At 38.8% G+C, this 15,074-nt stretch overlaps 2 protein-coding genes across 2 annotated transcripts; one reads left to right on the plus strand and one right to left on the minus strand.

Annotated features, from left to right (window-relative positions):
* Nucleotides 1–2,769: 2,769 nt before the first annotated feature.
* Nucleotides 2,770–3,794, minus strand: LOC107303798. The gene has a single exon (XM_015834547.2). It carries the CDS (start codon nt 3,667–3,669, stop codon nt 3,097–3,099), a length of 573 nt encoding a protein of 190 aa, XP_015690033.2. The 5' UTR covers nt 3,670–3,794; the 3' UTR covers nt 2,770–3,096.
* On the plus strand, nt 3,668–14,774 carry LOC102703020 (probable sugar phosphate/phosphate translocator At1g48230). Its single transcript, XM_006650393.3, has 10 exons — nt 3,668–3,757; nt 10,110–10,433; nt 10,939–11,046; nt 11,299–11,330; nt 11,403–11,453; nt 12,090–12,151; nt 12,229–12,490; nt 13,169–13,434; nt 13,670–13,764; nt 14,146–14,774. The coding sequence occupies exons 1-10, from the start codon at nt 3,668–3,670 to the stop codon at nt 14,317–14,319; spliced, it is 1,464 nt and encodes a 487-aa protein (XP_006650456.2). The 3' UTR covers nt 14,320–14,774.
* The last annotated feature ends 300 nt before the right edge of the window (nt 14,775–15,074 follow it).

Below are 15,074 nucleotides of genomic sequence, written 5' to 3' on the forward strand. Positions count from 1 at the left end.
AAAGGAATGAAAAACACAAAAGTGGCCACTTCAGCACAGAGTATGTGTATCGATTTTCCTCTGATGTTCAACGTCCAGTGGGGGTATAGACGTATAGCAGCCGCCATCGAAGGAGTGAATGAAGCAGGAGGAGGCGGCGGCGCCATGGCAGGGAGTGAATGGAGCAGGAGGCGACGGCGCCATGGGCAGGAGTGATTTAATCCGACGTCGTGCAGTGATTTGAGTTTATGCGCAGGAGTTGAAGATAGCAATTTTTTGGGAGAAATTGGCTGTGGCCGTGAATGCTCATAGTACATGCTCTGATGCTCCCGACCAAATTAGAATTGATACAATTATATTATTGTTTGTTCATTAACTAATTAAAATGGGTATTGCTAGAACAGTGGAATTTGATGCGATATTTTAAACTTTTTTTTTGTTCATTCATGCGATTGTTTGTTCATCCATATAAAATTTTAACTTATATAATTACCCAGTTTATAGTTAATGGAGAAACAAACTAATTAAACTAAAACCAATTGATCTATTTTGTTTTGAAACAACGTACGTACACAATTCTATTTATTATCTTTCTATTATTATTTAAAATGGTCAAAAAGATCCATCTTTACATTTCCAATTGTGCTCAATAGCATATCCATGTCCCACTCTCTAAACTATATGGTCCCATATATCAGTCTCTCTCTTATTCTCCGCCTCTTTTTTTTTTTCACTCCCTTAACCTACCCCAATCCGATAGATGAAGGGGATAGGGTGCTCGATGGAGTTCATCAGGTGGCTTATTGGCGGCAGAAGGGAGCAACGAAGCTCGATTGATGGCGAAAGGAAAAGGGTGAGATAAAAGAAGGGTGTAGAGCCCGATGCTGGAGAGCGTGCGTGATTAACAAATACATTGCAACAAAAATTTATCATCTCATAATTTACCTTACCTTTTTCATATGAATACGGATTAGGATATATTTTGTATGAAATTTAGAGCTCTACAACTTAATTTTTTTATTTGAAATTTTTTAAATACTTAAATTCATGATTCAAATCTCAGATAGAAAGGCTCAAATAGAATGATATGTATTTTTAAATAAAATTAATATATAGATGAGTTGGTAAAGGAAAGCGTGTGTGAGGAGAGATCTTGGGTTTAAATCCTATCCATGATAAGATATCAAAGCAAAATAGTTAGGGCGATAAATTAATATTGAAATATTTATTTTTGGTACGTAGAACTAGTGCCACATATGAAGTGGTGACAATAGTTATCTATTGAAACGATGTGAAAGTGTTGCAATACATACTCGCTTCAGTTTTTTTTGACGTCGTTGACTTTTTTATTTACGTTTGAACATTCGTCTTGTTCAAAACTTTTATCCAAATATACAAAATAATAAATCATACGTAAAGTTACTTCAGTAATAAATCATATAATAAGATAGTCGATAATTATATAATTTTTTAATAAGATGAAGGGTTAAACGTAGATAAAAAATCAGCGACCAAAAAAATCGGAGGGAGTATGTAACTAAGGTGTACAGCTAGTTGGTACCATTAATAAGTGAGAGGCAAGCTATATTGGCGATGAAGGATGGATGTGAGCTGCTTGGGATAGCCTCTGCTTGGATCAACTAACAAGTTGAAGCAGTAATCATGGGAAGTAGCAGGGGGCATTTAATTATTTATCATCTGCTATTTATCACTCCCTATGTCTATAACATATAGGTCCTGGATCCACCTAGACACAAATTAAATGCCACTTCTAAATGACAAATTCTTAAATAATCCAAATGGCAGTGGCTCCAGCAAATAAAGGGATGAGAAGGATAAGAGAAGATATGCCAAGAATCGATCCTCCTAGAGATAGCTAACTCCTGCCTACTTGATTAATCAGTTTAGTATAGTAACTAGTGTTTTAGAGCATTTTTATCGTCCTTGAGTAGATATCACTATAGAAAATTTGGTGAGGTACCAAAATTTTACATAGAAAACAATGGTATCTGCTGGTACCTACTCAAGGATGATAAAATTGCTCACTGTTTTATAGAAAAATATCGGGTACAGATCCCCTGGAGTTGGTGCTAACTCCACCAGGTGGATTTGCTCAAATCTCAGCCATCCTTCTAATCCTGTGTCTGAGATTAACCTCTCCCTAATATAATTCCCTTAACCAGTGTTGTTTTACATATAAAACACTTCATTTCATCATTGAAATAAGCAACACATTTTTTTGCATCGTCATTCAAATCGACATGGTTTACCTTTATATTTGAAAAAAATGTGTTAAACATTATTGTTTGCATTTTATCTAACAACAGGTGCATACAATCAAGAAACCATAGGCATTTTCTTCGTCACCAAACAAATATATCTTGTTAGATAAAATGCAAACAATAATGTTTAACACATTTTTTTCAAATATAAAGGTAAACCATGTCGATTTGAATGACGATGCAAAAAAATGTGTTGCTTATTTCAATGATGAAATGAAGTGTTTTATATGTAAAACAACACTGGTTAAGGGAATTATATTAGGGAGAGGTTAATCTCAGACACAGGATTAGAAGGATGGCTGAGATTTGAGCAAATCCACCTGGTGGAGTTAGCACCAACTCCAGGGGATCTGCACCCAAAAATATCCTATACGTGCACTGGTATCAGCGTGCCGCACACGAGGGTATACCTTCCTGATGGTGGAATGGTACTCCGGCTGTGTTCGGCGTATGATAAAATTAGAAAATAGATTAATTTGAATTTTAAAGCAACTTTACTCTAGAGAATTTTCGCAAGAAATATACAATTTAACAGTTCGATATACATACACACGAAAAACGAGGAAAATCTAGATTATTTATCGGGGAGAACGAATGGGACCTCCGTCCTCTAGCTTTTCCCAATACTTTACAAATCGTAGAGAACAATAGAAAGTAGAGTTCAAAAGTGACTGTAATCAACATGCAACTATACAAATTACGAAAATTGAGTAAACATACATGTTATTATGGAGTAGTCTTCGGCCCAAGTCGTTTGTTTGTCGTCGGCCTGCTCTGTCACCGACTCACCGGCGGTCAGCCCCTGCGAAGCGCAACTCTGCGTCGAGCCAGCGATCTACGTTAACCGGAGAGTCCGCAGGGGCTTCGCGCCGCCGCCGCGCCGCCTCTCCCAAAGGGTCGGCGAGTTGTCGTTCTCGTTCACCGCCGGCCGCTTCACCACCGGCAGCGGCGGGTCCAACGTGCACATCGCCGACGAGCAGCTCCGCGCGTCCCTGACCTTGGAGCACGCCCGCGACGACGTCCTCCCCCTCCCCCTCCACCGCCTAAACAGCCCCAGTGTGAGCTGCTCCACCAGCCTCTTGCCGCCGCCGTGGGCCGAATCACCTAGCGCGGCCAGCCGGCCGCCGCCCCGCGCGCCCGAGCATCTCCTCGGCCTCCCCTTGACCTGCCCCATGCAGCCGATCCTCGGCGACGCCGGGAGGGGGTCGCCGCCGTCCGCGTTGCTATTCTTCGCGTCCTGCGCCCTCTGCCACACGGGCGGCGACAGCAGGAGCGGCGAGTACGCGGGCGCCGGCGCCACAGCCAGCTTCTTGGCCCCGTCCCTCGGCGGCGGAGTAACCTTGAGAATGATCCAAGTCGGCTTCGGCGCCTTAATCTGGTGGCGGTGGTGGTGATGAAACGCCCCCATGGAGATCAACCGGCCACCGTCCTCCTCGCTCGATGCGCGGCTGGCTGTCTCCGGCCACCGGTGCAAGTGGTGCAACTACTCCTTTGATGTGTGGGGCTGGATATTTTGTGAGCTCGTCTCGTTAATATGCAGCAGCGCAAGAATTTCGGTCGAACGTTTGGAAGCTCATTATTTATAATAGTAAACGTAAGCTATTAATAAAACTCATCTATAATCTTAGACTAATTCACGAGACGAATCTATTGAGCTTAATTAATACATGATTAGTCTATGTGATGTTACAGTAAACATGCTCTAATCATAGATTAATTAGGCTTAAAAAATTTGTCTCGCGGATTACCCCTCATTTACGAAATTAGTTTTTTATTAGTCTATGTTTAATACTTTAAATTAATGTCTAAACATTTGTGACATAAGTCTAAAAAGTTTAGTTCCCTCTAAACAACCTCCGGTCTACTAATCCGTAATCTAAACTGACCAAGAGAAAAGAAAGATTATTGAGTGGCACTTATGGTATTGCGACTTCCAGGTCAAGTCCTTGTCCTTGTAGCTTGCGAACGAACTCGCGCTGGCGACTTGAACACGACGAGAGCAGGAGGGGCGTGATTGGACCGTGGTGCCACCCGGTCGTTAGCTTGAATGGAACGGCTAGGCCGTGCCGCCGTGGCTGAGTCGGACGGTAAAATATTCTCAGGGTCAGTGCTTGCGACGTCACTGCTGCTTACTTTTGTTGCATTCCGAGAGCGACTTCTTTTTGGTTTTGCGACTCTGCTGTAGTGCCGCTCTGATTCAAAGTCAGGGTAGCTCGAATTTTTGTGTGCACTGTGTGTGGAGTGTAATCCACGGTGACCATGTTCTTTTGTTTATGCTGAGAGCTTCTCTAAAATACAGAATTAGGGATTGTAATAGATCGGGTTAGGAATTCCATGTCTGACCCATCGCCCGATTTTGCCCATTCGACCTATGCCCGATAGAGTAGAAATCTATAGGCAAAATTTGCTACGGGACATCGAAAAAACGCGTAATTAGTCGGTGAACACCGTAAGATCATGAATTTGCTGTAGGGCACTATAAAAATATGGTAATTAACTTGTAGACACTTCGACCATTATTTTATTAATTTTGGAGTCAAAAATTTTAAAAATGACAAGATTACCCTCGGTGGCCAACCCGTTATGCCGATTGGGAACCAAACCTAGTCGGTCTCGGCGTCGCACCACATCCGAACCCTAGCCTATAGGGCGACTGAGCAGGCGGCGGCGACGGCGACCTAGCGGCGGCGAGGGCGGCGGCAACCCGGCCACCGAGGGCAATCACGTTATTTTTAAAATTTTTGACTCCAAAATTAATAAAAGAATGGTCGGAGTGTCTATTAGCTAATTGCCGCATTTTGTGATGTCCTGTAGCAAATTCGTGATCTTACGGTGTCCACCGGCTAATTACAAGTTTTTTCAATGCCCTGTAGCAAAATTTGCCAAATCCATATCATCCCATAATCAGTCGGGATGGGTATAACCAACGGGTACTCAATAGATCTCATATAAATAATGTCCTAATAGATTTATAATTAAAAAAATAATATAATCCATAGGTTATAAAATAATCCCTAATGTCTTAAAGAGTAACATAAAAATATTGCTAAGCTATCATAATTTTATCAAAGTTCAAGACAAAAGGTGGGTTAAGAAGGGGTATGAGATGCAAGCAAAAATCAAATAATACAGAGTCAGGTTGAGAATAAGTTATCCACATGGAAAATATAAAACATGTTCGTTGCTCACAAGGTTTTCGGGTCTCGGGCGGACATGTCCATGGGAAAAAATTGAACCCACCCCCGTGCCCATCAGGTGCGGTGACCACTGATACGCAGATAAGTGAGCAAAGTTGCCGTCCCTACGCACAATTGAGAAAATAAAGAAATAAAAACAAATGATTTCAACACAAATAAAAGTGTAAAACAAAATATCGTTATAATTAATTGGGTAATTGATCTATTTAAACCAAATAAATCAAATAAATTGCAAGACTCATTATGCTAGGAGTTACATGTGTTCAATGAATTAATATGATTTTTAAAGCAACTTTTATATGTTTTTAAAATATATTATTTAACGGTACGAAAAGCATGCGCATGTAAAAAGAGAATATACGAGGATAATATAGGGTTGCCGAATGCAGCTTTAATGGTAGGTTAATGATGAATTACTTTACTCTGTTCCTCTTCCTATCCTATGAGCCTATTTCTCTTCATATTTCATTTCTCCTATAAAATGAGAATGTATTTGAACTCCCATACACGAGACAACAAAGAAATACATTTATAGTACATTTTAGTTGTTGCTTGGTTTTCACATCCCCGTGTTTGCATGCACATGCACTAGGAGAGCAGGCCTTCAGATTTCAGAACACCCTGCCACCTTGATCTTGCACCGAGACAAGCAGGCGAATCAGGATTTTAAGGATCGCACTGTGTGACTGCTCACGTTGATTTAGGCTTGGTTTAGTTTGCAAATTTTTTTTGCAAAAACATCACATCAAGTTTTTAGACACACATTTGAATTAAACGTAGTCTAATTACAAAACAAATTTCAGATTTGGCCTGGAAACCACGAGACGAATCTTTTGAGTCTAATTAATCCGTCATTAGCATATATTGGTTACCGTAGCACTTATGTCTAATCATGTCCTAATTAGGCTCAAAAGATTCGTCAAACGATTTCCCCATAACTGTATAATTAGTTTTAACACTCATGTATATTTAATGATTTATTTAGGTGTCCAAAGATTTGACGTGATGTTTTTGAAAAAAAAATTTAAGAACTAAACAGGGTCTTATATGTGAGCTACTACTCTCTACATGCTCTTCACCATGGCTACTGGCAACAACATCATCATCAATACTGACAATGGTAGTTGCAATGACCGCAATGATTTGTTTTATTTGATCCATATCATCTCCATGATATATGTTATTTATTTTTTAATTAAATCTTATGGAAAATCACTAACAAATTCCAACAAAGATTTCAAAAAGACATAGAAAAATAAAGGAATGATTGCTTAATTGGACTGCAGAAAAAATACAGGAATTTAAGTAAAGATAAAGACTCAAATGAAACTATATAAATTTCCTCCAAATACATGGAATGCAGCATTCCACGAGAATGTCGTTTGATTCAATAGGACCCAGACATTTGTTTTAAATAGTCACGTATAAATCCTATAAAATTTATGTTTTCTTCAAATCAACGGGACTTAAGTTATACCTCATGACCAGCATGTATAGTTGTTTTCTTACGAATGTTTGTCTAATCTCACCATACTTCTATGTATTATTACTAAGGGGTTCCCAACATAAAATTTGATAGTTTTCGGAGCTCCAATCATTCGATTTTGCTTGGCTATTTGGAGGAAAAAGGTCAAACAATAAATTTGTAATGAAAAATAATTTGTGAATACAACTTTTAAATATGTGTTCTTAGCAATCTAAAAGTCAATAAAAAAATAAACTGTAATAAAAAACTCTAAAATAAAATTTAAATTTAAGATTGAACATTTACCTTTTGAGTTATAACCATAAGTAAAAGTGAAATAACGGGACTGTCAGTAAGCTAAGCCCATGACGTAGTCCGCGTTCGACAGTAACACTGTAATAACCCAGATTCCCCTCTTTTTTTCCATGTACACGCTTTTCAAACTGCTAAACAGTGTATTTTCTGAAAATTTTCTATATGAAAGTTTCTTTAAAATATCATATTATTCTATTTGATAATTTTATATTTAATAATTAGTTAATCATGTACTAATCTATTGATATGTTTTTTACGCTGGATAACTTACCCTAAACAAAAAAACGAACGCGGCTGTAGCGGACAATATCAATATGACCGATGACCTCACAACTCCAATATAATCTTTTTGGTCTCTTTGCCTTGTTTCTTTAGCCTTCTTTAAAATATGATATTTTTATTCCCCTGGTAACTTTTTGACCTTTAAATTAAAATTCGACAAAACTTTCCTAATTTCTATGATAATTAAAATTTTTTCTGACAAACTTACTGTGAGATTATCATGAAATTTCTGTGTTCCAAGTGAGGAAAGGAGGGTGTTATGGCAGTATATTCTCGTGTTTAGTGGTTTACCAATTCAAACATACCCTCCCTCATTCGATGCCCATTGGGCACGTTGTATAGAGTAGACGTTTTGACCGCAAGATTAATGTTTGACAACGACCAATACTTAGTCATACAGATTAGCTAGCTAACAGTTGTGCCGAAATATCTTCAATCATAGGAAAATGCAATAATTGACCAAATCCAGGCCGTGGGGCTGTGGCTCATGGTTTGGCTCAAACAGCATATTTATAAATACAAAATAATTTATAAATAAACCTTTATATGTATATTTTAGTGATATAAAAATAAAAGCTAAAAAATAAATTATAATAAAAATCTTAAAATTAACTTTAAATTTAAATTTAAGATTAAAAAAAATTAGATTTTGACTTATAAATATATAAATATAAGGAACATCGAAAAGATGACGCCAATAGCACGTAGTGCAGCATGGACCTGAAAATATGAGGCGACCTGGCCGGGCGATCGTCGATTGGTTTAATAGAGTAGCTACTCCAGTACTCCAGTCACAATGTCAGTCTCACAGACTGCAACTTTGGCCGTATCCAATCTCTAACAATATTAAGGAGTTGTTTAAATGAGGCTAAACTTTTTGTCCCATGTCACATCGAATGTTTAAATACTAATTTGAAGTATTAAACATAGACTAACATGTGATAAATTTGTCATATTTTATTGCATATTTACATGTGTGCTCTATATATTGATAATGAAATCTTGTCATAGTTGCGGCACAAACCAAAAACACACCTGACTTGATTAAATTTGGCTAATTTAAGTTATGACAAGCTTAGATAAATTGTGGTAGCCAACTAGGGGCGAAAACGGGACGGATATTACCCGTCCGCCCGCCCGCCCGCCTGAATTAATTCGGGACATTCAGGTCACCAAATCGGGTATCCGAAAGATAATACGGATTTCGGGTCAGGTTCGGGTATTTTTTCTCGGATACAAATACGGGTTCGGGAACATAGTATCCGACGGATACGGGTTACCAGGCAAAAAAAACGGGTACTACCCGGTTAAATATCCGGATATGACCCGGATAGTTATAGCCCATCAAAAGCCCATGTTGCATTCACATACAATTAAAACCCAGTAACAAGAAAACATTATTCTAAGTGTTCCATATACATGTACATTAACTTTATTTATACTTCTTATTCATATATACTAACATACTAATGATATAATTTAATGAATCAATTATATTTCCTTACAAGCTTTGCTAATGCTAGCTGTTACTTCCATAATATAGTAATTTAAGATTTATGGAATAATTGAATAGCTATTATATATGTGATATATATAGTTGTTGTTTTGATTTGATATTCGAATAAGTATTCGTAACCGAGATCATTCGTATCTGTCTTAGCACGTATCCATTCCGTATTTGTGCCCGATATTATTCGTCTTCGTATTCGTATTTGACAATATCCGTATTCGACCCGATCCCGAAAAGAAAATATGGGTTAAGATACGGGAATGATGCTATCCGACCGTACCTGATCCGGTTTCACCCATATAGCCAACCAATGAACCAAACAACTTCTAGTGTCATCCTATTTCATGGCTATGTTCAAGACTTAAAGATCTAATTAGATCGTATGTTTCGATCTTAGACTTGAACTCTATTCGAGGGTGTTGTTTAGAAATACTTTTAAGGTCGTGTTCGGCAGTAAGACTGCTCAACCAGATTCTCCTCTTTTTTCGTGCGTCGCTTCTCAAACTGCTAAATAATCTGTTTTTTGCGAGAATTATATATAAAAAGATTACTTTAAAAATCATATTAATATATTTTATAATTTATAATTAATTATGCCGAACACACCATAAGACCTCCTTCAATGGGTATCTATTAAGCTATCATGTACTATACAATTTTTTAATAGAAAAGAGATAAAAATTATTTCTTAATTAAGAGATAGTCTCTTGAACATGCTTTAATGTCAAGTGAGGATGATATGTAGGATCATTTGTATTATGAGCTACTTGCTAAGAGCTAGACTATTAAAAAGTTATCTTTTAGATACCTCAGAGAGATAGTGTGCTATCTCTATGTTCCCCTGGCTCGATGCAAAAGGAGAGGGGAGGGGGAAATCCAAGCAAGCATGCAAAGCTTTTAGGCCTGCAACCACGACAATTATCCGCCGTAATCCTAACCACCGGGCAGTCAAGCAGAAAACAATAAAATAGATACCCGTGGATCAGTCACAGACTTGTGGGCCCGGAACAGCACCACACTAATTAATCCTATCTTTTTGCAGAAAAGACCCTCCCATTTCGACTACCATCTCATTTCAGTCCTCTCCTCCCTCGATCCCTTCCTTCCTTCCTCCCCCCAATCTCCAAACCGAAAGGCGCCGCCCGCACTCGCCCCAGATCTATGGTTCGCGCGCCGCCCCCTCCACTCCCCCGCCGCCGCATCGTCTCGCCGGCGCACCGGCCCTCCGTCGCGGCCGTAAAGCCGGCCGCCGAAGCCGCCTGGACCCTCGAGTGATCCCGGAGGACGCGGGCGTGGAACCGGGTTCGAGGCGGGTGAGGATGATCAGCAGGCAGCTCGTGCTGACCTACCTCTACCTGCTAATCTACGTCTGCCTCTCGTCGGGAGTCATCCTGTTCAACAAAGTAGGGCTCGCCTCCCCCGAATGCCGGTTACGAGGGTCTATCTGTGGTTGCTTGCTTCTGCGTTTGCTCTGGGTTAGAGAAGCAGTCGAGAAATGCGATGATCTGAGTCCCATTTTGTTCACTGTGTCCTTTACACTTTTAGTGTGGTTTGGAGGACTGAAATATGAATGTGTGCCAGTTTAATTGCTACTCCTATCTGTTAGTTCGGTGAACGGCCTATTACAGTGCTCGCTTTCAGTAGGAGTTTGGGGGGTTGTTAGGTGAACCAGGGTTTTTGGTAGCGCACTATCATCTATAGTATAATGTGGGTTTAAGGCGTAACAATTTGAGGAATGTCGGTGATGGATGCTGATAATGCAGATCCGGGAGCTTATCAATTTTTTAATTTTGAAATGAGTCCTTTTTTTGAACTGATATATGCTTGCCTTTGTATAATTTAGACGTTTAATTATGATAGGCCACGTTGAGTATGAACTTAATGCTCTCACTTTTCTTATTTTTGCAGTGGGTACTTTCTCCAAAGTACTTCAAATTTCCGTTTCCTATTACCCTTACAATGATTCACATGGCATTTTCTGGAGTCGTAACGTTCTTCCTTGTCCGTGTGTTTAAGGTATGCTTATTTGTTCCAATTTTCCTATGTCTTGTCTTCCATGTTCGATGCACACTGCATTACTTGCTTGTTTCAACTTTCAAGCAAATTCCATACAAAGTGTTACTGTAATTGTCAAGTAGAAATTGTTCTTATGCAAGATAGGCAAGGTAGGTTTGGTATTTGTTAGCTTTGGTTTGTTAGGTTGTCTGGGCTGCCCTTTGTTTTTCCTGTAAGAGCTAATGTAGTCAGCTTGTTATGTTGGTGATGCAGGTGGTTGCACCAGTCAAGATGACATTCCAAATGTAAGAGCACTTACCTTTGTTCCTTCACTGTGACGGGATTTGGTTCTTAGTCATTGCCTTGCCTTAATGCAGATACGCCACATGTGTGATTCCAATTAGTGCTTTCTTTGCGTCAAGTCTTTGGTAAGCTCGGCATACTCAAGACGGAACCAGTCATTCATATCTCTTTTTTTCTCTCTCGCGATTACTTCTTTAGTATCTCTTGTATGGAAAAGCATGCACGCATTTATGAAATATATGGATGCTTAAATTGGTAAATGTGAAAGCTGACTATGGTTATTGCAAAAAAAATGTTGTGATACTTGCAGTTTCGATATTTAATGATGGCCTGATTGATTGCTTTGAATTGATAAAGTTTTGCTATTCAGATTGTTTTCAAACCTAGCTGTTGTATATGCACTATTTTCCCTGTATACCAGTAGCTGAATAGCATGGCTTGTGCTATGCGTAACTGTGATTTGATTTGACAAATGAATGCTCTACGTGTTAATGTATTTAGACTTATTTTGGTTACTTTTGCAAATACATTGCAGTATACAAACTCTATTGTTCTTAATACCTGACAGTAGTATATTATCTCAATATGTGAATTATAATGTACTAGTTTCCTTTCTTAACCCCCATACAGCATTTACTGTATATGATAATGTTTGGAAATTTTCTACTTCTGTAAAGCCATCTTGAATCTGGTGTGCAAAGCATGAGTTTCCTTTGCATAACAGCATGTCAGCACTTTAATTGATTTGATTGTTTTTACAGGTTTGGAAACACTGCATACTTGTATATTTCAGTTGCCTTCATTCAGATGCTCAAGGCCTTGAGTGAGTTACCATGCACCTCCCTGTAAATCAATTTATCATTTCGGTATGGTACTGATTTGAGTTACTTTGCAATGCAGTGCCTGTGGCAACATTTATAATGGCTGTTCTATGTGGTACTGACAAATTAAGATGGGATCTTTTCTTGAACATGGTCTTGGTCAGTGTTGGTGTTGTAGTTTCATCATATGGCGAGATTCATTTTAATATCATAGGAACATTATACCAAGTAACAGGCATTTTTGCGGAAGCCCTCAGGCTGGTTCTAACACAGGTCCTCCTTCAAAAGAAAGGGTTAACTCTAAACCCTATTACAAGCCTGTATTATATAGCCCCCTGCAGGTATTTCAACTATATCTGAAAAGTTTGTTTGCTTGATATGGCTTCAGCCAACTACAGTTGATTGAAATAACAACTTGTGCCATGTCTTGCAGAACGCTTATACAAAAACAAGAGGATTTTTGAGTTTGCTCTTACATAGTATTTTACAAGAAACATGTATATATATATGTGTGTGTGTGTGTGTAAATAAATAACATAATATAATATGAACAACCAAAAGAGATAATGCTACTTTATTATACAGCTTCTGTTGTAATTTCCACATATGAATAAAAATCACTAAAACTTATAATGTTGATTGGTTTTCCTGTGACATTAATAGAGATAACACCATTCTTCCTCTGGATTTGTAGTTTTAACCTCAAGTGTTTGAATGTACAAAAAACATATTTGAAACTTATATATTCATTAGTAGATTGCATATGAATTAGGCAACAGGCACATCTGAGAGGTTTATGGCATTTTTTTCTTGTTGAGAAACAGAAAATAGTTTGCTAGGACTTAGGAACAACCATTTGCTGCCTCAACATTTGCACTCACTGGTTTTTCTTTGTAGCCTCTGTTTATTGTGCATTGTTCTTGTCTCCATACAACTAAGTTTTGCATATTCTGCACGCCAATAAAATGTTTGTTCTATTTTACTCTGCAATTTCTTAAATGTATTCTTCTGTTTTGCAGTTTCATCTTCCTGTTTGTTCCTTGGTATTTACTTGAAAAGCCAGAAATGGATGTTTCTCAAATTCAGTTCAACTACTGGATATTTTTCTTCAATGCAGTTGCTGCATTTGCATTGAACATATCCATCTTTCTAGTTATTGGAAGAACAGGAGCAGTCACCATCCGAGTTGCAGGAGTTCTGAAGGACTGGATACTCATTGCCCTCTCAACCATTATCTTTCCCGAATCTATCATTACAAGCCTCAACATAATTGGATATGCTGTTGGTAATTATGCATTCAATTTTCTCTAGAATTAAAAATTTACATCTATAACCTATAACCTGTAGTTTTGTGTTACATTACATAGCATAAACATGGACTTATGTGACAACATTGCAAAATATGTGTAACACATGTTTTTGTTTTACTAAGGACATACACCTGGGGTTTGTGAAATTTGCTTATACTTCTATTTCAAATATGCTGTTTGTGTTTAACCTAGTATTGATTTAATGTGTAGCTCTATCTGGTGTTGTCATGTACAATTATTTGAAGATGAAAGACGTCAGAGCGAACCAACTTCCAGCTGATAATGCTCCTGATAGAGCTACGAAGGTCAGCTTACAACTCTCTGCACTTGATTTATTTAGTTTTCCTGATTCTGTTTGGGTCTTCATCTTCAACATGTTCATCCAGATTCCAAAGAAATCTTCCATGCATCACTGCTTTAAAGTACAACATTGTTCCAATTTTCCCTTTCTTGCTGTTTGCTCCTCTCTGCGCTCCTGTTGTTCGTTGCATAAAAAGAACTGCTGTTTATGCTTTTACACACAACACCAAGTTATTTTTGTCTGAAAATGGTTACCTTTTTGTACCTTAGCTTCCACTATTATTGGTAGCACTTGCAATTCCAATTGGTATCATATGGGCGGCCTGTTGCTTTGTCCACTTGAAATGTCAAGTGACATACCTGTTGAAATGTTCAACATTTTGCAGGATAAGAAGATTTCAAACATATACAAGCCTGACAATTTCACGGATGCTAATGATGAAACCACTGTTGGAAGTCTGGCATCCGAAGGTGGGGTTGATGAAGAAGCCCCTTTGATTCCTTCTTCACGCCTCTCCTATGTTACCCGGACACAAACTAGCAGCTTCAATAGCAGATGACCATGATTTTCTGATGTTTTGAGTTAGTTGAGGGAGCAAACTTTGTCCCGGATTGACCAGCTTTCCTCCTGGGGAGTCTGAAAGAGGTGTTAGGATGATAAACTATACCGTTTTAGAAGCTCTGGTGAACAATCTTGCATTCACCTTGACTGTGACATTTTGCCTGGATGTCCTTTCATGGTATATTTTGCTAGTTGGTACCGAATGTTTTACTCTGGCTATTGGTGACACAGCTGGAGGTAAAGTAGAGAGGTGCAGGGATAGGGTCAAATGTTTGATGTGCTAGATATACATTGTTTATTAACCCAGCATATGGAAAATGTTAGCAGACCATACACGATGTAAAGCATTTTATAGATGCTAATTTGTATTGCAGCTTTCTTTCCGTTTCTGGGTCAGTAGCAAGCCCTGTGTGTGGATCTGATCTGATTGAAGCATTGAGCCGAATTCCAAATGACGCCTTCTGATGAGTTAACATCCATTGCATTGCATGCGTATGATCAATGAAGCGCACTGGTTTTCGGTTTTCGCTAACATATTGACCCGAATCACAGTGCTGTCCTGTAAATTGTCGGTGAAAAGGAACGATTGCGATGTGCGATCTTGTTACGACCAGGCGATTGCAGTGCAGGCAATGCGCTTTTGCACGGACAAGTGTTTTCTGGACTTGTGGCTGCGAGTGTGGCGAAGGCGAGCCCCAAGTTCACAGGCACCGTCATGCTCAACAGGTCATTGGTGAACCAAATTCGTAGCGA

The sequence above is a fragment of the Oryza brachyantha genome, chromosome 3, assembly GCF_000231095.2.
Source record: "Oryza brachyantha chromosome 3, ObraRS2, whole genome shotgun sequence".
NCBI lineage: Eukaryota > Viridiplantae > Streptophyta > Magnoliopsida > Poales > Poaceae > Oryza > Oryza brachyantha.

Excerpts from the sequence above, each read along its gene's own strand:
- LOC102703020 (XM_006650393.3), top strand. The coding sequence starts at position 3,668 with ATGGAGATCAACCGGCCACCGTCCTCCTCGCTCGATGCGCGGCTGGCT. Across the intron at positions 10,434-10,938 it reads GAGTCATCCTGTTCAACAAA|TGGGTACTTTCTCCAAAGTA; the intron begins GTAGGGCTCGCC and ends TTATTTTTGCAG. Across the intron at positions 13,765-14,145 it reads CTCCTGATAGAGCTACGAAG|GATAAGAAGATTTCAAACAT; the intron begins GTCAGCTTACAA and ends AACATTTTGCAG.
- LOC107303798 (XM_015834547.2), bottom strand. The coding sequence starts at position 3,669 with ATGGGGGCGTTTCATCACCACCACCGCCACCAGATTAAGGCGCCGAAG.